The 22,920-nt window shown below is 36.8% G+C and overlaps 1 protein-coding gene across 1 annotated transcript; it reads right to left on the bottom strand.

Annotated features, from left to right (window-relative positions):
* Positions 1-7,334: 7,334 nt before the first annotated feature.
* Positions 7,335-9,222, bottom strand: LOC120623215 (innexin inx2). The gene has a single exon (XM_039889100.1). It carries the CDS (start codon positions 9,117-9,119, stop codon positions 8,040-8,042), a length of 1,080 nt encoding a protein of 359 aa, XP_039745034.1. The 5' UTR covers positions 9,120-9,222; the 3' UTR covers positions 7,335-8,039.
* Between the last annotated feature and the right edge of the window lie 13,698 nt (positions 9,223-22,920).

Raw genomic sequence — 22,920 nt, 5'->3', positions numbered from 1 at the left:
ATTTGGATTAGGGTTGGCAACTATTCCCTTTACTATATGCGAACATAGCTAGTATTTTTTTTATTCACATTGTTAGCCTGCAATCTCACCTGGTATGGTACCTGTTAGGAAGTATGGCAGTCATACACCTAATCGGTTTCGACGCGACATCGGACCGGAACGCTACATCATTTAGCAGCACGTCTTCAGCAGCAATTCAGTCAATTTCATTTACCTATTTCATTTTATTTCATTTTGACAGCCGATTGGCACAGTGAGCAGCGACCCTGCTTTCTGAGTCCAAGGCCGTGGGTTCGATTCCCACAACTGGAAAGTGTTTGTGTTGGTGAACATGGATGTTTTTCAGTGTCTGGGTGTTTATCTGTATATTATAAGTATTTATGTGTATTAATTTCATCAGCATTCATAGTATCCATAACACAAGCTTCGCTTACTTTGGGCTAGATGGCTGGATGTGTATATTGACGTAGTATATTTATTTATTATTATATTATTATTATTTTAGTGGTTCGTATTAGAAACTTGGTATGCAGTTAAACCTTGATTCATTTACTATGCAGACAACCCTAACTTTCATGACTTTTGCATCAACAATGTGTTCTCATGTGTGTAATGTTTTGTATATTGAAGTCGAGCGATAGCTAGGTTAGTAACTATTTCAAAGAGGAAGAAAAAAAAGTTTTTTTTACATTGCGCCTCATATTACAATATTTCCATGAAGCTTGACCCGTTTTAAAAAAAATATTTTTACAGTCATAACTAACGGGAAAAATAACCGTTAGTTATTACAATAATAATAATTTTCAAATTAAATTCGCACTATAATAAGTTAATGAAAAGACACTGTCTGCCGAATGCAACGAATTTTTAAATATTAAAATGGCCTTATTTAGCCGCCATATTGAATTTTCTACAAATAAAATATAGCCTCGTCATCCCTACCGATGCAGGTATTAGGATTCTAACAATGAGATACGAATACATCTAAATAGGTTCAGACATTGAGAAGTTATGGTGGGATAAAAAAAAACATGTGGTTTAGGTAGATTGACTGAATGGATTGTCTCTTATTTGTTGAAAGTAAAGGCTTTACAGTAAAGGCTGCCGGAGCCAACGGCAGGTTTCGCACATAATCACCACGCTGGGCAGACGGGTTTATGATCGCAGTAGAAGGTAATAGTAGCACAATCCTCTGCTGTCCGTTCAGCGTTATATTTCCTTAGTCGTTTCGTACGACACCCGCGGGAACAGAAGGGGTGGTGAAAACTGTATAGGTATATGACTTGCAATCACCACACAAAACACACTTTTATTCTATAACCAAAATAACACAGAAAACAGCAAAACAACACAGCGTAGTACATATATACACTGGTATTAGTATACATACAATTTAGCGGCCATATCGCGACATAGCGATCTGTTCTGGACAACCAATAATGGTGTAAATGACAGCTATAGGTAGGTTATTGTTAAACCCGCCAACCCGCAGTGGAACAGCGTTTTTTTTTTTTTCATGGATTGTTTTAGGGCTGTTTCTGATTTCTGGAATTCTTGTTCACTCTAAAACTATTAGCGTTTTACAGTAAAGTCCCAGAGACAGTTAACAATGTACATCTAAAGCCTGGGAAGTTTTTTTTCGATTTTCATTTACACGTTGTATATGTGCCTAATTGTTGTTGTACTAAGAGGCGCCGGATACATTAAAAGCGGCCTCGACATTGAGTAGCGTTTAGATTTACTTCCTGTTAACGCGGTTAAACTGAATGCGATGATGAGCTGAGATAATCATTACAGAATTATCGTGATACTCAAACTGAATGTCGGAATGGTCAGCACAGGCCTCCCTTTTGTGTGTTGGTTTGAAATCTTTATTGCACACACACATTTTATACAAAGTAAACACATATATACAGACGAAACTTAGAATAGAAAATAGAGCGTGCAACGGCGGTCTTATCATTAAAGCGGTCTCTTCCAGACAACCTTTGACTTTTTGTTTTATAATTGATGTACCATGCCCAGTGCTGTGACACCCTGTGTCCGTCAACCTGAAGTGTTAGAGATTAACCTCAAGCGTCTCAGTTATACAGCGTCCCCAGGTTGTTATCGGGGACACCTAGCTTTTATAAACCGACTTTCTACACAAATGGGGTAGTTATCAACTTGAATTATGATTCATTTATTTCTTTCACATTAGTTTTATAAATATAACCTAAAATAAACTATGTAAAACTAAATAATATCTAAATCGTCTTCGTCACCACCGCAGCGAGGCACAGTTCCTAAGATGCTGGCAACATTGCCCCTTTGGATGGCCAAACTAATTCGTTGGCCAAGGTAACTGCCCGCTCTAGGATCACCGGTAGACTCAATAACCCTTTCCGATAATTCTTTTAAAAGAACGCGTGCCTCCGGACCCCACGGCCCCAAAGTCTCTACTCCAAGAGGCACAAAAATGAAACTGCTTACCAGGTTTTCAAATTTACGCCTCTGGGCCTGCTCGGCACTGGTAGCAGCCGCACCATTGACGGGCCTGGATGTGTGATGCAGCTAGGGTATATATATTGTTGTATCAACTTGTATGTATTCTTTATTCATACAGTAATAATTGATATACCAAGCACCTGGTAGTTAGTGGAAAACCATCCAGATGGTGATATTTCCCTGGACAAGATCTTTTTCTATGTCTCTAAACGCTCTACTACTACATAAGAGAAATAAAGTGATTAACGCATTGATCCACCATATTTTTGGTAGGAGGCAGGGGCTAGATACTTCTCTACTGCTGCTACGTGCCGTCAAGCGATTTAGCGTATCGGTACGATGCCGCTCAGAAATCAATTAGGGGTGTTGATTTAATATAACTGCCATAGTCATATAAAATAAGCCCGCTGCCATCTTAGACTACATCTCCATTTACCACCAGCTTGGCTAGAATAGGCAGGTGATGTAAACTTATCCCCCGATTATATCCACTAGGAAGGTATAAAATAAACGTGTACACCTGCCAAAGCACGGTACCAGGGGAAAGGAGAAGTTACCCACGTTTTTTTAAAATACGTTAGTATATTATTTACGTATTATTTAATAAATAATTAACGACAATACACACATCGCCATCTAGCACCAAAGTGAGCGTAGCTTGTGTAATGGGTACTAAGATGGCTGATATTTTTACAGATACACTTTAATAAACACCATCCATTGAAAAATATTCATATTCATCACACAAAAATTTATTAGTTGTAGGAATCGAACACACAGCCTTGGACTCTAAAAGCAGGGTCGCTGCCCACTGCGCCATTCGATTCGAAATATTTGCAACCGCGCGTCCATGCTCGGAGAGTGACTAAAATTATATCCTGCTCAAGCTATCCGTACAGGTGAGATAAGGGCTAACTTTTCGTGAAAAAAAGCCCTTTGGCTCGATCTAGAACAGAATACAGATCCTCGTGAATCTTAAACATACTAAGTAACTACTTCAACAACAAGGCAGTTATTTACAAAGGTTTCTTTCAACAGAGTTATTTGCCTGTATCCAAATAAAGAAACTTCGAACGCCGCAGGCAAGAGTGAAAAAACACACAGTCTTTGTGTTGCGCTTGTAGACAAAACGGCGCTTCTAAGAAAACTATTGTTTGCGGACTGCACTGTCCAGTCCAGAGCCAACAAACAGCCTATTTGAGGATCTTGTGAAAGCACTTTGATTAATAATATGCTTTTTAAAAATCCCGCGGAAACCATTCGGTTTTCCCGTTGTCTGTCTACAGTAGGGCTAGCATTTCAACTACGACACAATTATTTCTTGCTGTTCTCGTCTATTGCTACAGAAATAATACTAGTTACGGTTAGGGATAATGATCTTGGCCCGTGTTTATCTTACAATCCGAAATTTAACATAGAAATGATCGCGACTTTAAAAAAATTTAAGAACTGAACATAAAAATAAAAAAGACTTAGAAGAAGAAGAAGGAACATTTTATTGCACGTTATACGTATAACATACGGGAAAAGAAACGGTAAAGAGTATACAGTAAACAATGTAGACATGCAAAGGCGGCCTTATTGCTGCAAGCAATCTCTTACAGGCAACCTTTGTAGACAGGACTTACAGCAAGAGAACGGGATAGTGCCAAGAGTGTTGTAATGTATATTTACATAAATACCAAAATATTTATTTTAATACATAATTTACAAACAATAATAAAGCAACAACTTCAAATGCCATCATTCAAAGAGAGGTAATAGTCCTTCAGACGACTCTTGAACATAGGAAGGGAATTACTGCCACGAATTCCAGCAGGTAGAAATCTTTTAAAAAACTACACTCGATTTTCCCCGACTTAAAAATTAACTTATTTAAAAACTTAACCAAATACAAACGCGGATATAATAATGTAACCCGAATTAGTAAAATTGAAAAACAAATACTCAATTGGCGTGCGCTATAAAACTATCAATCAATCCTAACCGTATTCGGTCACAGCGATACAAAATGTGTACATAGCAGTGAGTAGCGATGGGGATAACTAAATACATTCGTAAACTTACAACTAAAGCACTTTGAACTTTTTTAGAGACATCCCCAATATATCAACCGGTAATAAAAAGTTATTGTAAAATAGTATACAATTTCCTTTCAATGAATTTTATGTAGTCTAGTGTACTGCACTGCAAGTTTATTTTTGCTTCGTTAAAATTATTGCAGTCACATTTTCTCTTTTACAAATTCCTCCCATCTTATTTTAATATATAAAACTATAGTATTGAATAGAACACATAAAAAATATGTACTACTAGTGTTAGCAAATCTGCCATTGTATGTACATTTGGTTAAAAATAAAAAGGCATCTTCGTTCAGACTGGTCAAAATTATGCATAATCTATGGTCGGTATACCTAAGTTGGAATAGAAATTTAAAATGACAGGAACCCAGATCAAAAAGGAAGGTCATATAAAATGGCGGGAAAAATAGAGGTCCAGAGGAGTAGAGACAGAAGTGTCAAGGCAAGATTGAATAAGTTCTCTCTTTGTTAATTAACAATGGGATATAAGTTCGGATAGATTGAAGTTTGAGTTTATAATGTGCCATGTTGTAATTATATACTTAAACGTTTATACGTTAAGATATGAATATGGGGTTTCTTTTACAAGTTGCCTATTGTTTGTTCGACTTTGCCTTTTGTTTGTTTTACTTTTTTTTTAATCGCTTAAAAGAGGTAGTACTAGGTAGGTATTCCCGGAATATTAGTTGTTCTGGGATACAAGCTATCTTCATGCAAAATCTTACCCAGGTCGTTTCAAAAGTGAAGCCGATTGGCGCAGTGGGCAGTGACCCTGCTTTCGGAGTCCAAGGACGTGGGTTCGATTCCCACAACTGGAAAATGTTTCTGTGATGAACATGAATGTTTTTCAGTGTCTGGATGTGTATCTGTATTTAATAAGTATTTATGTATATTATTCTTAAAATTATTCATCAGTCTTCTTAGTACCCATAACACAAGCTAACTTTGGGGCTATATGACGATGTGTGTATTTTATAAATAACTAGCGTACCCAGCCCGCTTCGCCGGGCTAGATTTTGCTTTATTTTATTTAAACAATAAACTTACATCATTAAATTTTTAATTTAAGTCTCATAATATATTCAATCATTTATTTATCTCCGTATTCATTCTCTTCTATTCTCTTCTACATGTCATTGAGTTGGTGGGTATTTTGATATAAATACGACTGCACTATCGATACACTTCAGTCCTACATGAATTCGAACGACTCATAGATACCTCCCGGTGTCTTAGCCGTTTATCATAAGCTCACTGGAGTCCAGAGTAAACAAAGAGCCTGTTTGAGGGTCCCATAAAATAACTTAACAAGCCAGTCAAAGCTTGTTGTACCATCTCTTCATAGAACTTAGGTTTTATGACTTTCGTTGTAGCTATTTAACTACCTCGTTGTCTTATGCCCGACTTCACTTAACCTAGGAATAGCCTTAATCAGATGTCTTGTTATTAATTATTGATCTGAAACATCTATAGGCGGACGGTAAACCTGAACCTTTTTGGCGTGGCGACATGGCGACGCAACCCCACGCCATATAATTGAATTTTTGTATTTTGTATGTAACAATATGAATATTAATTTTGTAATAAAACAGTCATAATTAACCGACTTACAAAAATGAGTGGTTATCCCTTTGGTTGTATTTTTTTTAATTTGTGGAACAAATTTGTAATGCTTTATCTTTTCATTATGCAATATCTGCAATAACTTACAGAAAATAATTTCGATGTTTCACATCTCCCAGGCGTCCCGTGACGGCTCGCACGTTTATTAATTTATTTATACTCTTTATTTGTACACCACTCAGACAAACGAAAAAAAAAAGAAGAAACACTTGAAGAATGAAGCATAAAAGAGGCGGCCTTATCGCTAATATCGGCAACCATAGGATTAGGAAAACTAAAAAGAAAAAACGAATATTTAGGTGATCCGTAGAGTAAAGAAACGTTTCAAGAAATCTTTTATGATGGCTAACGACGTTAAGTGCCGTCTAAAGTTACGACACCCATTTGGCGTATCGTAAAGTTTAGGGGACCCGGAAACTGACAATTGAGAGATTAAAACTATATGAATTCGTTTTTAAAATATACGAAAAATGAATATTATGATAATACAAACACAAAAAAACCAAACCTTGTGGCAAGGATCACAAGTGATGTGGAATTTAATTTTCTTTATGGCATACACCCCTTTAAGTTACATTTACAGTTTGCTCGTCTGACTTGTTTTTACTTTATACCAAATTATTCAAGTTGGATCTAAATGATTTGACGGCCGATTGGCGCAGTTTGCAGCGATCCGTCTTTCTGAGTCCAAGGCCGTGGGTTCGATTCCCACATCTGGAAAATGTTCGTGTGATGAGCATGAATGATTTTCAGTGTCTGGGTGTTTATATGTATATTCTAAGTATTTATGTATATTGTTTATAAAAATATTCAACAGTCATCTCAGTACCCATAACACAAGCTACGCTTACTTTGAGGCTAGATGGCGATGTGTGTATTGTCGTAATATATTTACAAATTCACGGGCAGAAGCCGTTCACTAACAATCTTGAGTTCTTCACGCCATCTGTCGTATCGTGCAGGTTATCTTGTTCTATAATCTTCAAACTTGGAGTAAATCATAACAGATGGCGTTACTAGTTTAAAATAACAATTCATGGTGATTCAGTTATGCTCTTGAAAGATGCTTTGTGTTGATTCAATTAGGTATTAGATATTCAGACTACTTTAGTTTTTTGTCAATGCATCAATAAAACAGATATATAATGTGGCAGTAAATATATTCAGAAAATATCAACCATAATCGACTCGATTTCGTCAGTATAAAATGTATAGTACAAGTGTATCGAATAGTAAAAAAATTACATTATTGTCGATAACCAATTTCTATAACTGATCTCTTAACACTAATAGTTCATTATTGCTTTATACAATATCGTATCGAGTATAACATTCGATAACACAGATATTATTACATTAGATAACTATCTAAAACTTAGGAATAAGCCAGCCGGCGCTCACTCGATCAATCTCGTACACGATAAACACTTAATTTAGATATAATAATAATTACATATCACAATGAGACGTCCCTTCAACGCTATTCACTCGCACACAAACAATAATACAAAATACAAAAACGAAGGCACGAGATCTATCTATTTTATCTACGACTAACGTAAACATGCTCTAAAAAATTTAGTCTAAATGCACGCGCACATCGGCGCGCATCAGTCGAAGTCGCCCGGGAGAAGGTAACAACTAACATAATTTTATATCAGTAATATAAAAGAGTTTTAAAGCGGTTCTGGAATACAATGACTGGTCCGACGGAGGTCGTTCCCCGCATCGGGTGTAGGTAATGGAATGTCGGCGCGCGGCCGCTCCCGGCGCTCTTTGTTGCGCGGCGCAGGTAGCGGCGCTCGCCCGCCCGCGCGCTGCAGTCACCAGCACTGGCCGCTACACCAGCTACACATCTCCCTTGCCTTCGAACTTCGTCGCTAGGTCGCCCATCAGCTCTTTGTAGATCAGCGGGTCGATGTTCTTGCCCAGTTGGTACAGCACGAACCAGTCTCCAATTTGCAGCTTGCGCGCTACGGTCTCGACTTGTTCTTGTGGTGCGAGTCTGCTACGCGCCCGTAGGAGGTACAGACGCACCCTCGGGCCTGCTACGACAGCCGCACGGTAGATCAACGAGATCCCACTGAGGATTGACAGGATGATGAACCAGAACCAAAGGAACACGTAGATCTTTTCGTTGACAATGTTCAGCGGCAGCACGCACAACCCGTCAAATTTCTGCACGGTTCCCGAAGGACCATATTTGTGGAAGGTGCATTTGGTCACTTTAGGAAACACCCTTGCCATAGGATCCTCTCTCTCTTCGGGTTCCATCTCCGTGAAGCGAACGACATCTCGGCCGTACGTCGAGAACTCACCGTCCAAGAAAAAGTCCATGAAATAGATCTGCCCTACCACATTTATAAAATTTAATACTTCACAAATGAAGAAGCGGAAGGCGTAAAAATTTTGTGTGTGTAAGTTCGTATAAAAGTAGTCGACTAGCAATTTCTTTCGATCCGTTTTGCAATCCTCGCCGACTACTGGGCAATTCAGATCCAGCACGAGCATTTTTACACGTCCCCCCTCCCATGTCTTCCACAGATAACGGGGCACATAAAAAAGAATGGCTTGAAAGAACAACACGAAACACACCCACTGGTAATATTTGTGATATTTCATCTCGTCCTGTCCATCTACGTGAGACGCAACGCCGGGCTGGGCGAAATCTTTGCCCACGCGGCCTACGAGTCGATTCGGGATCGTGAACGTCGAGTAGATCCAGCAGTAGGTATCCATAACAGCGTACGGGATTTCATCGACGATGCAGTCTATGGGGTCCCCGATGTACTGCCGCGACGTGACGAGCAGCGAGAAAGCGATCAGGATGATCACGGTGGCCTTGTAGTGAAGGCGGAACACATTGTTGTCGATGCACACAGAGTCGAGCTTGAGAAGGCCCTTCACGGAGCCGAAAACGTCAAACATGGCGGTTGAACTAGCCGCGGGCGCGCGGCGCGTCGATCGCGGTAATCGAGGAGACGGGCGTGCGCTTCGCCCTCGTGTCGAGTGCGGAATGCTGGTGGGGCGAGGCTGGTGCGGGGGGCTGGCGAGGAGGGTGGGTGGGGGACGAGGGGCGCGTGCCCCCCGCGCACGCAGTCGCAGTCTTGGGCTCCTCACTCGGATCAACGACACAGCACTGACCCTATTTCCACCTATATTCGTGGCGTCATCTGGTAGCCGCCGCCGCCGCCGCTAGCTACGCATCTCAAAACAAGCATTAAAATTACTCGTGGCATTACGGACGGCGGGCACAATTAAATACGCACTTATCTATTGATTGCATCATTTAACGAGTTGCCGATGAGATGCCAATGTGGCATGTGGTGATTTTTTGGTAGCCATACAATACCAAAGAAGTTTTTCAAGCTATCGTTATTGTTTCCGAAACTGGTTGTTCGATTAACAATATGAACAATATGGAAACAGTCATTTTAATGAAATGTCTTGTCCAACAACGCAGGCCACGAACATATACGCAACTACAAGCGGGTTGCTTATAATGCTAGGGCACACTATTGTATTCGACACCCCATTTAAACGGGGATTAGGAAAGCTCCAACATTTTTAATTTAAATCTTTCATAAGTTACCTATATATTGTATGCATTATTCAAGGCAGCTGACATAACAGTGTTGGCCGAAGTTAGTATTACGTTATCTTACGTAAACTTCTGTTGAACTAAATGACATTTAAGTAGTCTAGTCGGTCGACCAGTGCTGAGTGCTTAATAACAGTTGTTTATTTTTAAATTATAGGCTGTTCTTAATAATAATCGTTTTATGAATGAATACAGACAGTAACCTAAATAGCTAAGTTTATATTAAAGTACCGCTTAGTAATCTATTATTACCAATGGTTTTAAAACTACAAGACATGGTTTTGATCTCTGTATTCTCAATATTCTTGCAAATTGCATCAAGCGCTTTTCGTATTCCCTTGATAAGAAGTATTCCCGTTTTAACTAAACCTAGGCGTTGCCTAAATGATTGTTGAAATTGAATATAGACATCTATATTCAATTTCAAATTAAAAATTAATTAAAAAAAAAAACCGGCAGTAGTCTCATAAATTAAGTTAATGAAGAATAATCACATACCGCATTAATAAATAATAGTGCAATTAGTTAAATGTGATTAGATATTTTGTGCAATCTGGAGAACGATTTTCAAAAAATATTAGGTCATTATGTTTTGAAAATCGTCTCACATATCTAAATTCGGTCAAGTCGACATTTTCTATTAGATGAGATAGTGGTCAAGCACGAGGTTATAATGATTAACGTTCGTAACTTGGCTCTTCCACTGCCGTCTGTCTATGCCGCAAGCAGCAGTGCATCTCTCTTTATGTGTATTGCTCTGTGGTACATGAATCTCGCTAATTTAGAAAGTAAAACTTAACAGTATTATCTATGGTAAAAGTTGTGGATAGGTACTAATCTGTTTCTATGCCAAACTTTAATTAGAGGCTAGTCGTAAGCTAATGAAATAAACTGTCTCCGCGAGGTTGTCACTATGTCTGCATGTGTGTATGTGTGTATGTATGTATGTGTGTGTGTGTGTGTGTATGTGTGTGTGTGTGTTTGGACCGATTCCGATCTAAGGATTTTCCGAATTTTTAAAAATGTTTTTTTTTTGGAATAACTTTTAAACAGCTTGATCGATCAACTCCAAAAACTAATCAGCTCTTAACCTAAAAAAAAACACGTCGATCGCCCCCAGTCCGGTTTAAATCGATTGATTCATTCGAGGGATATCGTGAACGAAAGAAAACCGAAAAAAGTGTTTTTTCGGAATAACTCCGTAATTCCTCGCTCGATCTATTGAAACTTGAAGATTCTTTGTAAGGCTTGAAAAACTGGGATGAATGTTGAATGCCGCGTTAAAATGGATTCATTCATTCAAAAATTATTGCGGTTTGAAAATTTGAAAACTAGCGTTTTATCCAACTTCTATCAGATTTTTGAGCTCGAAGAGCTCAAAAACGTCATAATTGCAATTTCAAGCGTTTAAGTATGAAATTGGCGGGAAGTTGCAGGGATGGCCTTCACGGTCAAACGTTTTCAAATTTTTTTTTCAATGTGATGGCCCTTTTTCCGGTCTGAAGGGTATTTTTTTTATTTTATTAAGAAATACATACAACTACGAATCTAGATAGTCGGGAATATTTATCCAATCTACGAAATCGCCGACTAGTCGACTACGATAGTGGTCGAAAAGTCTTAACCGAATAGTCGGCACATCTTTAATTATATGATGATTGATTTATGACTAAAGGAATGTTACTGCAAAAGCAAGTTCCAATCACCACACTCACTTGTTTACATTATAATTAATTTCCTCAATTGACGCCAAAAGTGTTACTACGAAAATATGAGACATTATCATAATCTTATCGGATCGTGTGATACATTTCGAGAGTCGGTACTGTCAAGTCACTTCCACTCGGTGACGTCACGACGTTAAAGGACGACGCGACGGAGCCTATTAGCATTCCGTAATTGTATAAGATCTCCTAATTGCGCCCTTTCGCTAAGCTAAACGCACATCTGTACCTAATCACGCGGCAGCACGCACCATATTGGGGTAGGTTGTGCGGTGACGTCAGATCAGAATACAGTTTTTACCAAAATGTTTCCTGCGGGTGTCGTAAAATTGAAATTCAAATTCGTAATTAGCAAAAATATGGTAGGTCCTAAACACTTATATATAGATGTTATCATTATGTGTTTCACGCATATTTAGTCGTTCACATCGACGTCTAAATATTGAGGATTGGTAATTCGGTTTATATAACTAGTCAAACATTTTTGTGCACTAAAAATTCCTTGACTGAATAAAATGAATTTCGCTCGTATGCATGTTTAAAATCTAGCTCTATTAAAAGCAGGAGATGAATGAGCTCCCTCATGAATACCATACCTATGCACAGAATCTATGTATCCGTATGACGTTAAAACTATGACGTACGGACGGACGTACAGAGAACTGGCCGCAGCGTCCTATGTGGTACCACTACCATCTACTGCGTTCACCAAACCGTCTGCCCAGCGTGGTGTTATGGGCTAACCCTCTTGGGAAAGACCATTGGACTTTTATAGGCTATTGATGAATTCTACAAGATTTCGTAATCACGCCCGTCCGCCTGAAGCTAAACGCACATCCCTACTAATATTATAAATGTCAATGTAAGTTTGTTTGTTAATCTTTCACGCAAAAACTACGGAACCGATCCTCATGAAACTTTGTACACATATTCGTCGAAGTGTTAAAAGTAATATAGGATACTTTTTATGCCGACAATAAGCTCGGTTCCTTTGGGAGGGGGATGAGTGTTTGACGATTTTACACCATAACTCCGACAAATTATAACCGATTTAAATAATTATTTTTGTACTATAGAGGTAATAATATGTGTTTAATTTTGCCTAAACTGTGGTTGGAACTTGGAGATAGAGGACAGAACTCCTCAGCGGACAGCAGTAAACCCCTCATTTTAGGCTTAGCGATACTGAATACTTTAAGTTTTTTTAGATCAACAACTAAATTTAATGCCACATCAAAAAAGAAAATCAAAAACAGCTAGTAAACTATAACTTTAAACACAAGATAAGATTAATCACCAGAATCATATTCCTAAAGACGCAAACTTTATCGTAAAAAGTGTTCGTCTCACCATAATATTTTACTATGTTATTTATTGTTCTAAGATTAAGGTACAGTCCCAGTTGGGCACGTTTTCTTTTAGCTTAGTCATATTTAGCAGAAATACCACCGTAATGCTATATTGCGAATAATTTTGATGTGTTTAAGTTTGCGGTAAGCTTACGTGACTGTACCTTCGTATTAAATATCAGTAACTTGACACACTTTGTAACTCACACTATATTATAGGTATGTCTATTAAAAGTCTAGTCGGAAAGGAGCGATTACTATGATACAAGTAGTTTTACTTGTACGTTGTAGCCCTAGATAATATTAGAACAATAATTCACACACACTTTCATACGCACACACATACACGTGCAAATGCGCTTTCAAGTCATTACAATTAGGTTGTTTTAGGTTATTGAAATCGCGGTGACTTTTTTTTGTCTTACAGAAGCGACTCACTTAATTTACTGTTCATTTGTAAAAATAATAGACAAGAAATAATACATTAAGAAAATTTAATTAATAGTTTGGTGGATATGAAGCTTCCTACTAACAGTGTAAGTGGCGCGGTGCGGCGGTATAATTTTATTCTGTTGCGGTCGTTTTATGCACCAGAAAACAAATTCATAATGGTCTTCCAAATTTCTACATGCAGTAATTAAAGTTTCATTTTTTTTTCACTAATGTAGTAAACTTCAATTATTTTGAATACTGCTTAGACGCTTACAGTAACTGTAGATCGGATAGATCGATAGATAATGGTTATCGATGTTCGAAGATAAAAAAAGCACCGTGTATATGAAATTTCAAAATCATTTCTGTAAATTGATAATTAGTGATACTTTTAATGGTTGATGTCAAAATACCCCTTTTCAGCATCGTTATCCCTTTCGCCAATTAATTATTGATCTGTCTCCTCGTCGGGAGCAGGGGGACAGACCGCACTTATTATTCAGGGCAGGAGGACAAACAGAAATAATTTGCTAGGCATCTAGCTAGGCTGACTAGCCAGCAGCCAGCCTAGCTAGATTGAATTCATCAGATTATAAGAAGAGGTTTAGGTCCCAACTTCATTGTTGAGAATGCCTGGCACTAAATGCCAGTGCCATAAAAGCGTGTTCAGAGCCTTAGTTCACACGGTTCATTATCGTGTTTCGACATAAGTACATGACCATATTACCATAAGCACCGTTAGGCACATCGCGGTCATTTTCTATGTCACATTCACCTTCTAACTTGTCTCTTGCATTTTAAGCAGTTTCCATGAAACACAAGCTATCAGGTAACTTCGAAAGTATGTGTGAGTTAACGCAGACTTGTATGTGCTTCATTTGTTAGCTGATTTTTAAATGTATGGTGCTCTTCAGTTATGATCGCCTGGTACAAATTAATCAATACTCTCAGTCTTAGATGTAGAGCGGTGAAAGCTTCGGTCTCCCTTGCGGGGGACCAAGTTCGATCCCCCGAACACACCTCTATAATTTCGGAGTTATATGCGTTCTTAGTTTGAGCAATTTAATATCACTTGCTTTAACGGTAAGGGAAAACGTCGTGAGGAAACCTGCACGCCTGAGATTTCTTCATAATGTTCTCAAGTGCGTGTGAAGCGTACCATACCGCACTTGGCCAGTGTGGAGGACTATGGCCTCAACCCTTCTCATTCTGAGAGAGGACCTGCCCTGTTGATGATGATGATCAGTTAGAGATTACGTATGAAAACTGATAAAGGCCGAATAGTGTAATAACAATTTGTATTGCTCACTACTTCATCCTCAAACCTGTATCCGCCAAACCCTCAAACCTTTACTCCAAAGCATCATTATTATCATCAAAACATGCACAGACTTTAAAATCGCCTTACGCAATGAGCTGCCAAATATATAATAAAATTTAAAAAAATGTAAAAAAACTACCCGTGAAAACCTTTAAAAGGAAACTGTTTCTATGGTTGTGTGACAGATCATTTTATACCATCGCAGAATACCTTAGCTGCTATGGGTATCATGAAATATCTGTGGTTCCTGCTTAATTTGTGACGTGAAACGTGTTAATTAAATTTTTATTTTTATTGTATTTATTTGACATTAAAACTTAGAGTTGTGATTAAATAACTAATACAATTATTTAATATGATACTATACATCTCAGAACATTATTTAATATAATTGATAACAAATAAGATTATTATTAATGTTTAAATTTTGCATGTTGATGTATTAACAGAATATGTTGGAACTTTATATCCTAAACCCCAATATCTAACCCATATTTAGCATTTAAATATTTCATTTCAAAAGCCTTATTACAATGTTCCACAGCTGGGTCGCTTCCACTAATAGCAGAGAGGGATTTAGCTTAGGCCTACCAAGTGTATCTTGTAACTATCAGTCTGCGCATGCTCAAGTCATGAATATAATTCGTAATAACAAATGAATCACAATCCCCGTCGAAAAAGTATGATTTAATAGCCAGTTATTACGTATTTACGTAAACAATGTATTTCAATTAAGATAGTTGCATAACCAAATTAACTACCTAATCTTCACATTTTAGACACAGCTATGACAAAACTTTATTTTAAATCAGATTTTTTATAATATTTTTACTAACCTTTCTTTTAAATTTCTTGACAGAACATTTCAATATATTTTAAAAATTTTGGTAAGAGCCCGTAATCGAACCTAAAACTTTGAGCATGGGAACATATCAATTTGACATGACTGAAATTCGGGTCGAATTCATATGTTGTGCAATGAAGGATTTCGGCTTCACGCACTTGTAACTTTTCCGAGTTATCTGCGTTTTAAGTATGCAATTAAAGATCACTTGCTTTCTCTCACTATGTTCGTTCCTTCATTACTCCTTCAGTAATGATCTCAGCTTCGAATAGGTGAATTGCCTCCATCGTTGGACGTCATTAGGCTCTGTTATATAATCAGCATGAGTTGAAATCTTATAGCTCATGCTTTAACGGTGAATAAAAAGATCATGTGGAAACCTGCATGCCTGAGAGTTCTCCATAATGTTCTCAAAGGCGTTTGTTTGAAAGCTTTATTGCACACACTGATTTTTTACAAAGTAAACACATAAAATGAAGAAACTTAGATTAGAAAATAGATAAATAATTAATAGAAATGAATAGGCGTTTGATTGTGAAGTCCACATGGCCATTGCAGTGGCTTATGACCTAAACCCTTCTCATTCTGACAGAACATATGCTGATTGCTGTGTTCCTGAAGAGACAGCTACAATTGCCGGTGTAATCAAAGGCACATGAAGCAACGTCTCGATTGATGGACACTGGCCGGTACCTACTTTGAAGGACGGGTCCCTCGCATACTTTGCGAAGTTGCTCTGTTTATAGACGATTTGTCTCAATTTCTTAAATATAGTTCAACGGGTACATACCACGATAATATATTTGTAAAGTCAAAGTCAAAGTCAAGGGGGGTAGTCAGATTCTACCCGTGACATCCTACTTGACATCTCGTACCTACGCAGTCCCGTAGTCACCACCATCATCCAAAAATATTATCGTAGTATGTACCCGTTGAAATATATTTAAGAAAAGATTTGTCTCCAGTTGCAATTGTGGTCAATTTTCTTGATACGTCAATTGTTACGTTAAAAAAAACGATTGTGTACTTATGTACACGCGTTAGAAGTTATACTTTTCTGGCGTAACAAGATAAGAATCTATTCAAAAATTTTATCTTTCGCCTTATTCTACATTTGTAAAAAAGTGACATTAACTACAGAAATTAGTTATTATTTGAATTATTAAAAGTCAACTGTCAAACCTTTTTTAGAAAAACGAAAATATTGACTATGGCTAACTTCATGGTGTCGGTTGTTTGTGACGGTGTGCGCGCGCATCGTAAAAAAATCTCCAAACCATTTTTCCCTAACGCGCCAAAAGAAGTATAACTCCAAAAAGTTAGCGTAGTTTCACCCAACGATAATATTCTGTGTTCGTTGGTTTCCCCCAATCAGATTACTTTTATTGACCACAGCCTTACTTAGATCACTGTCACGCAATCCTTTTACTTTTTTTTTACCTTCGCAGATAACACGGATTCACCGTATCTCCTCAATGGCGCGGATACGCCTAGTATCAAAGTGTGGGCCGACTTTATTTATGACGCGAATAAACTGAAATATCAGATAAAATTTATATTTGTGACAGCTTAATGCCAGTTTACGACTGAATTTTGAAAGACAGGAGTGGTATCGTGACATCAATAGATAGCGGAGATCGTCTTATTAGAGTGCTATTACATTATCATATTTCCATTTGTATGATTTTTAGTCATAATTGAACTTTTTGTGACAAAGCTCTACCGGGGAAGTATTACCGCCATGTTTATTTCTGCTGTTGGCTCTGTAGTGGTTGCCGGTGTAGTGAGACGCACATAAGGCTCGTTACTTCAATGCCTGATGAAGTGATACGCTATTTACCTATAGGTAGTTTTCTACTTACCATCAGGTGAGCTATTTGCTTGGACCGTAGATTTTGGCTCTCTGTGCCATCTAATGAGACCCATAGTAAGAGACCACGTTTCAGATCCGTAAGGAATCACTGGCACGCATTGGTCGACGACCATCGGTTGTATACTCATTGGAAATTTTGTATGGAGGGGCAGATTAGTTTGCAGCGATTAGAAACTGTCAGATAAGTTACTTATATAATAATAATAATAAGCTTTATTTAAATCCATACAAAATGATTACAGATCATTAAAACTACTAACTTGTTATGATTAGAGATAAAATTGTTACATGTATTATAATGTTAAATTGTTATTCTTGTATGGACCCACTACCGTTAAAGGCCTCTAAAAGGATATGCAACTTAGTTATATATAAATTAAAATAAAAAAAAACTCACTTTCGATATAGAACATTATTCTACTACTCAAGCAATGGATTTAACATTGAATGAGTTTTGGAAAAATATCTAATTTTGTGTCGACGGCCATCTAGATCCAATTCTCATCAAACCTAGCTAAGAACACTTCAGACCAATTCAACTTACAAAAAAAGAAACCGTGTGTGTACTTATGTACACGCGTTTGAAGTTCTTCCTTGGCTTAACAAAATATAAAGCTTTCCAAAAATTTTCCCCTACATTTGTAGAAAAAACGACACTAACAATAAAAAAAAGATATTTAATACCTTGAAAGTTTTATTATAACGCACTATCTTGTTGAATAAAGTTTACTTAAATATCACAAAAAAAATCTACATAATTAAAGAAATTGACAAAATAAACATAATTAAATTTGGAACACTAATGGACTCTTTATAGGACAACCAAGTTTCACTCAACATTAAAATTTGAGATTTTCGTACAATTGAATTGATTAAATTATCGGAATGAGCCCGCCCTTTCACAATTCAAAGTGTACACTGTGAAACCTTAAAGCTAACTTCAAGGTGTCGGTTTTTGTGACGGTGTGCATGCGCATCGTAAAAATTTACTCTCATCATTTTCCCTAAGCGCCAAAAGAAGTATAACATCAAAAAAACAATAAAAAAACGGTTTATTCGTTTGGGAAATACGATGCCACAGGTAGACATACGCACATACAGACACGTCAAACATATAACACCCAGTCGTTTTTGCGTAGATGGTTGATAGAGCTTAAGTCATGTGACTTTGGTATGTTTAAGAACGTTGTAGTATCCGCCCAGATTCCAATCTGTAGTAAGCATATTATATGATAAAGAACGATGTATGATACGCGTGATAGGTACGATGGTGTGATGGTGAATATGATAATTCTATAATATATGATAATATTAATATCAATTGTATGATAAAAAGCGCTGCTCAAAAACGTGTGTGTACTTATGTACACGCGTTAGAAGTTATACTTCTTTGGCGTAACAAGATAGAAATCTTTTCGAAAATTTTATCTTACGCCTTGTTCCACTTTTGTAGAGAAAACGACACTAACAATAGAAAAAAAATATATTTAATACATTGAAAGTTTTTTTATAACGCATTATCTAGTTATCTCATTATCGGACCTCCAAGTTTCACTGAACATTAAAATTTGAGATTTTTGTACAATTGAATTTTTCGTCGATAATATACATGGTAGATATAAACATAGCTATAGTTTGCCATAGCAAACTTTCTCAAAATTAGATTTAATCTAGCTCCGCGCCGTGAATAATTCTGTATTCGTAATTGCAATAAAAACACTACAAACATACGACATAGGTTTTTAAATATTTGAAATATATGTTTGTACATTTAATATACAGACAGGCCAACTGTCTGTATGTTTGCAAAAGATAAAGTTACCGTTTCTTTGCATATTTGGGAGATAAGATAGAAGGGATGGTATTCGTTTGTCTATTTGATGATTAGTCAGAAACTCTGCGGTAAAACATCGAATTTTACTTCGTTACTGCACATTTAAATTGCGATAGTATTTTGATTTTCTATAAAGTTGAACAAGAATTATTTTATAATTGTTCAAAATTTCATGTCAATAGTCAGTCAGTTAGTTACTGAAATATGAACTCATAAATCCATGAATGAAATGTAAGACTACCAAAGTTTAATCATATGTGCAAGGGTCTTATCACATATGGTTTATTTGCCATCATTTTAGTACGAAGTCTTTAAAAGAGCTTAAAGCGCAAAGTGTTGACACACCTTAATTGAACCTCTTTCTTAGTTATTTAATAGGCAAATATTAACCAAGTTTATTACTTATCAAACGATTCTGAGTATTCATTAACAGTTCTAGCTATTGTTATCACAGCTTCGTTGTCCACCATATAGGTTTTATGAGTTACCAACGGGTCACACCCAATCGTGCCACACTGCGACTCGTTGCCATTTTTTTTTATTATTTTCGATAAAAGAAATGGCAGCGAGTCCCCCATTTGCAATCCTAAACAAGGAGGAGGATATACAGTTTTATTATAAGTTCAGATTCAAATAAAAAAATCAATTCCTAGAATTCTAAGTTTTTAACCCCCTTAGTGAAAATTTAGTAACTAAGTATTTAACCTATCATAAGTTGTGCCATCACAAAGGCACAACTCATGTTAGGAATTGTCGATGGGGACTCGTGAAATAAACTGTCGAATTTACCTATCATCATCATCAATGAATAAGTATCCAATCGAGTCACACCTGTAACTCGTTGCAACCTTTTTTATTACGGTTCCCAACGAGTCACAGCTAAGAGACAGTGTGACTTGATGGGAAAAAAAATCCCAACGAGTCACAGTGTGACATGCTTAGGTGTGACTCGTTGGGAAGGTGATGGTGATAAATTACCTAACATTTAGAGGACCGATCAAGTTCGTCAAAATTACAAATAATCTTGCATCGACCATAACATATACACTATAGTTATACTTATATATCTTAATATATATAAATCTCCTGTCACGATGTTTGTCCGCGATGGACTCCTAAACTACTGAACCGATTTTAAATTGAATTGGCACACCGTAAGCAGTCTGGTCCAACTTAAGAGATAGGATAGCTTAGAAGTCGCGGGCAACAGCTAGTAGTTATATATATTATTAAAATTTACATAACATGCTGCATTGTCGTATTAGGATAACTTTTTCCTGAAATGACAAAAATGTAAGATGGGAATAAATAAATAAATAAATAAATAACGTAAATACCTACAACAAATTTTATAATTATATAATAGCAGAGAAGATACCAATACAAATAGGACAATAAACAAAATTCTTGATACGCACGAGTAGATTACGCCTTTATTGTTAGATATTGGAAATTATTGTAATTTACGATCTCAAGTATTGATCGTGGTACGCTATGTTGATTTAATACCTAACTATCTACTGATTAATCGATTAGCTACCTATGTGTTTACCGACTTTATGCTAGTCGGTATGTGTATTTAAGGCGGCCGAATCGGTCCTCTGATAAATCTTTTGCACATCTTGATCAGATATAGTATTTCGGTATTTTAGACATATAGTTTATCAAGTATTTCTGATTTGATCGATACTTAAGTTTTGGAATATGTGTAGTAATCTTAAATATGGATTACTATTGATAATCACTGAGACACTATAAGGTATCTTGGCATCGTATGAGTCAAAAAAGAGTAGAGTTAAAAAAATATATATGTATTTAAGTCATTTTGGAATAGAACTCTTCAATTTACCTATGCTTCAAAGGAAGAGGGGATAAGTAGACATAAAAATTTATTAAGATTTCGAATGTCATAATGGGTGTCCCATAGGGCACAAGTTTGGGTCTCTTTCTTTTTTTAGTGTATATGAATGATCTACAACACCATGTCAGTAAAACTGGTGACATTGTAGCAGATAATACATCACTAATTTTAAAGAGGGATAGAAATGAAGACAATTCTGATGATATAGGCCGTGCTATGTCAACAGTGATTGTTAAATTGTAAAATTATATTGGAAAAGAGCAACTGCTGAGTTTCTCTCCGACTTTTTCTCGGTAGAATATGCCTTCCGAACCGATGGTAACGTCACTACAAACAGACATACTTGACGTTTCGAAAGTGCTTATAATAAATGAAAGTGTGAATGTCTACTTGAAATAAATGAATTTTGAATTTGAATTATTTTCTTAGAAAATACTAGATTTTTACGGTAAACGGTTATTATCACATAGTGGTCAATGGTGAGTGGCTTTTTTACTGCACACCTAAGATTGATATACCATGGACACGTATTAAAAGCTTTGCATCCATGTTTCTGATACGCATCGCAAATACCTCAAATACCCTTCCAGCATTAGTTGTCCCCACTACAGTTTACTTGTAATATGCGTACCTTTATATCAAGACTGAAAAGGCATCATCTAACCACCGTCTCGCTGCATCTTAGTCTGCATCGTCATCTAACATCAGGTGTACATAATTGCATTCAAGCTCTAGTCTATATATTACGTAAAAAATTCTAGAAATTAACTAAAAACAGTACAAACTGTCTCGTTGGTCTAGTGGCAAGCTACGATAGATCACGAGGTCAGAGACCAGAAATAAGACCAGACCAGAGAAAATTCAGAAATTATGTACACTCAAATTGGCACTGCTGGGAATCGAACCCACTTGAAACAGCACACAGCACTCACCACTGCACCGGGGAGGCCTTCTTCCGGTTTTATTACTCTAGGGGTTCAGTGAGAAAATATAAATAACTATCTAAATAATCCTTATCAGTTTTAACGCCCACTGTCAATCAAGACGATATTTTCAACGCCCCTTACCTGTTTCGTGAAATGATACGCAAAATATCAACCGATCTTAATATAAGCTAACGTAACGTAAAATATAAGGTCACAACGAACGTGAATCAAAGTATGAAATAAGTTTTACAAAACAAACAATATGTCGGAATTGAGTACCTCCTCCTTTTTAAAGTCGTCATAAAACACACTTTTCAATATTTATTTATTTATTTATTTATTAGTAATCCAACAGCGTTACAAATTATTTTGGTTAAGGGTTTATCTTATTACTAAAATATGGCCAAATCTAGATTACAAATCTAAACTGTGACAATTAAGTAATAGGTGCAAGTACAAAATATACAAACAAAAAATTTATAATATCAGTAATGATTATAAGAAAGACTTTTGTTGAATAGATTAACTTATACAACGAGGTTCCAACTTCCAGCGTAGGTAGCTAACCGCACAGATACACGTACTTGTATTATATACTTAATCCCTCATCTCCGGAACGAGTATAGAATTACAAACATCATCATGACGTGAACATCTTCCGCGTTGTAAACTAATCTACTCCGGCCAAGTGTGTATCGAAGTTTTGGATACGATCTTCGGATTTTAGGGCCTAAGGAATAAACGAGGAATGATATCGGAATGAATACTCAGTGTTTTATCACGCATTGACATTTGGAAGGTTCATCCTTACTAATATTATAAATTTGGACATGTGTTTGTTTTTTTGTCCATTCTTCACGCACTTCCTTTTTGGCAAAGAGTCAATTTAATGGTCGGCGAGTAACATAGGCAACTTTTTTAGCTTTCTGAGTCCAAGTCAGTGGGTTCCCACAACTGGAATATG

This window comes from Pararge aegeria, chromosome 4 (genome assembly GCF_905163445.1).
Source record: "Pararge aegeria chromosome 4, ilParAegt1.1, whole genome shotgun sequence".
Classification (NCBI taxonomy): Eukaryota; Metazoa; Arthropoda; class Insecta; order Lepidoptera; family Nymphalidae; genus Pararge; species Pararge aegeria.
The sequence above is the reverse complement of the archived record's forward strand: the minus strand, read 5'-3'. Positions and strand labels throughout refer to the sequence as shown.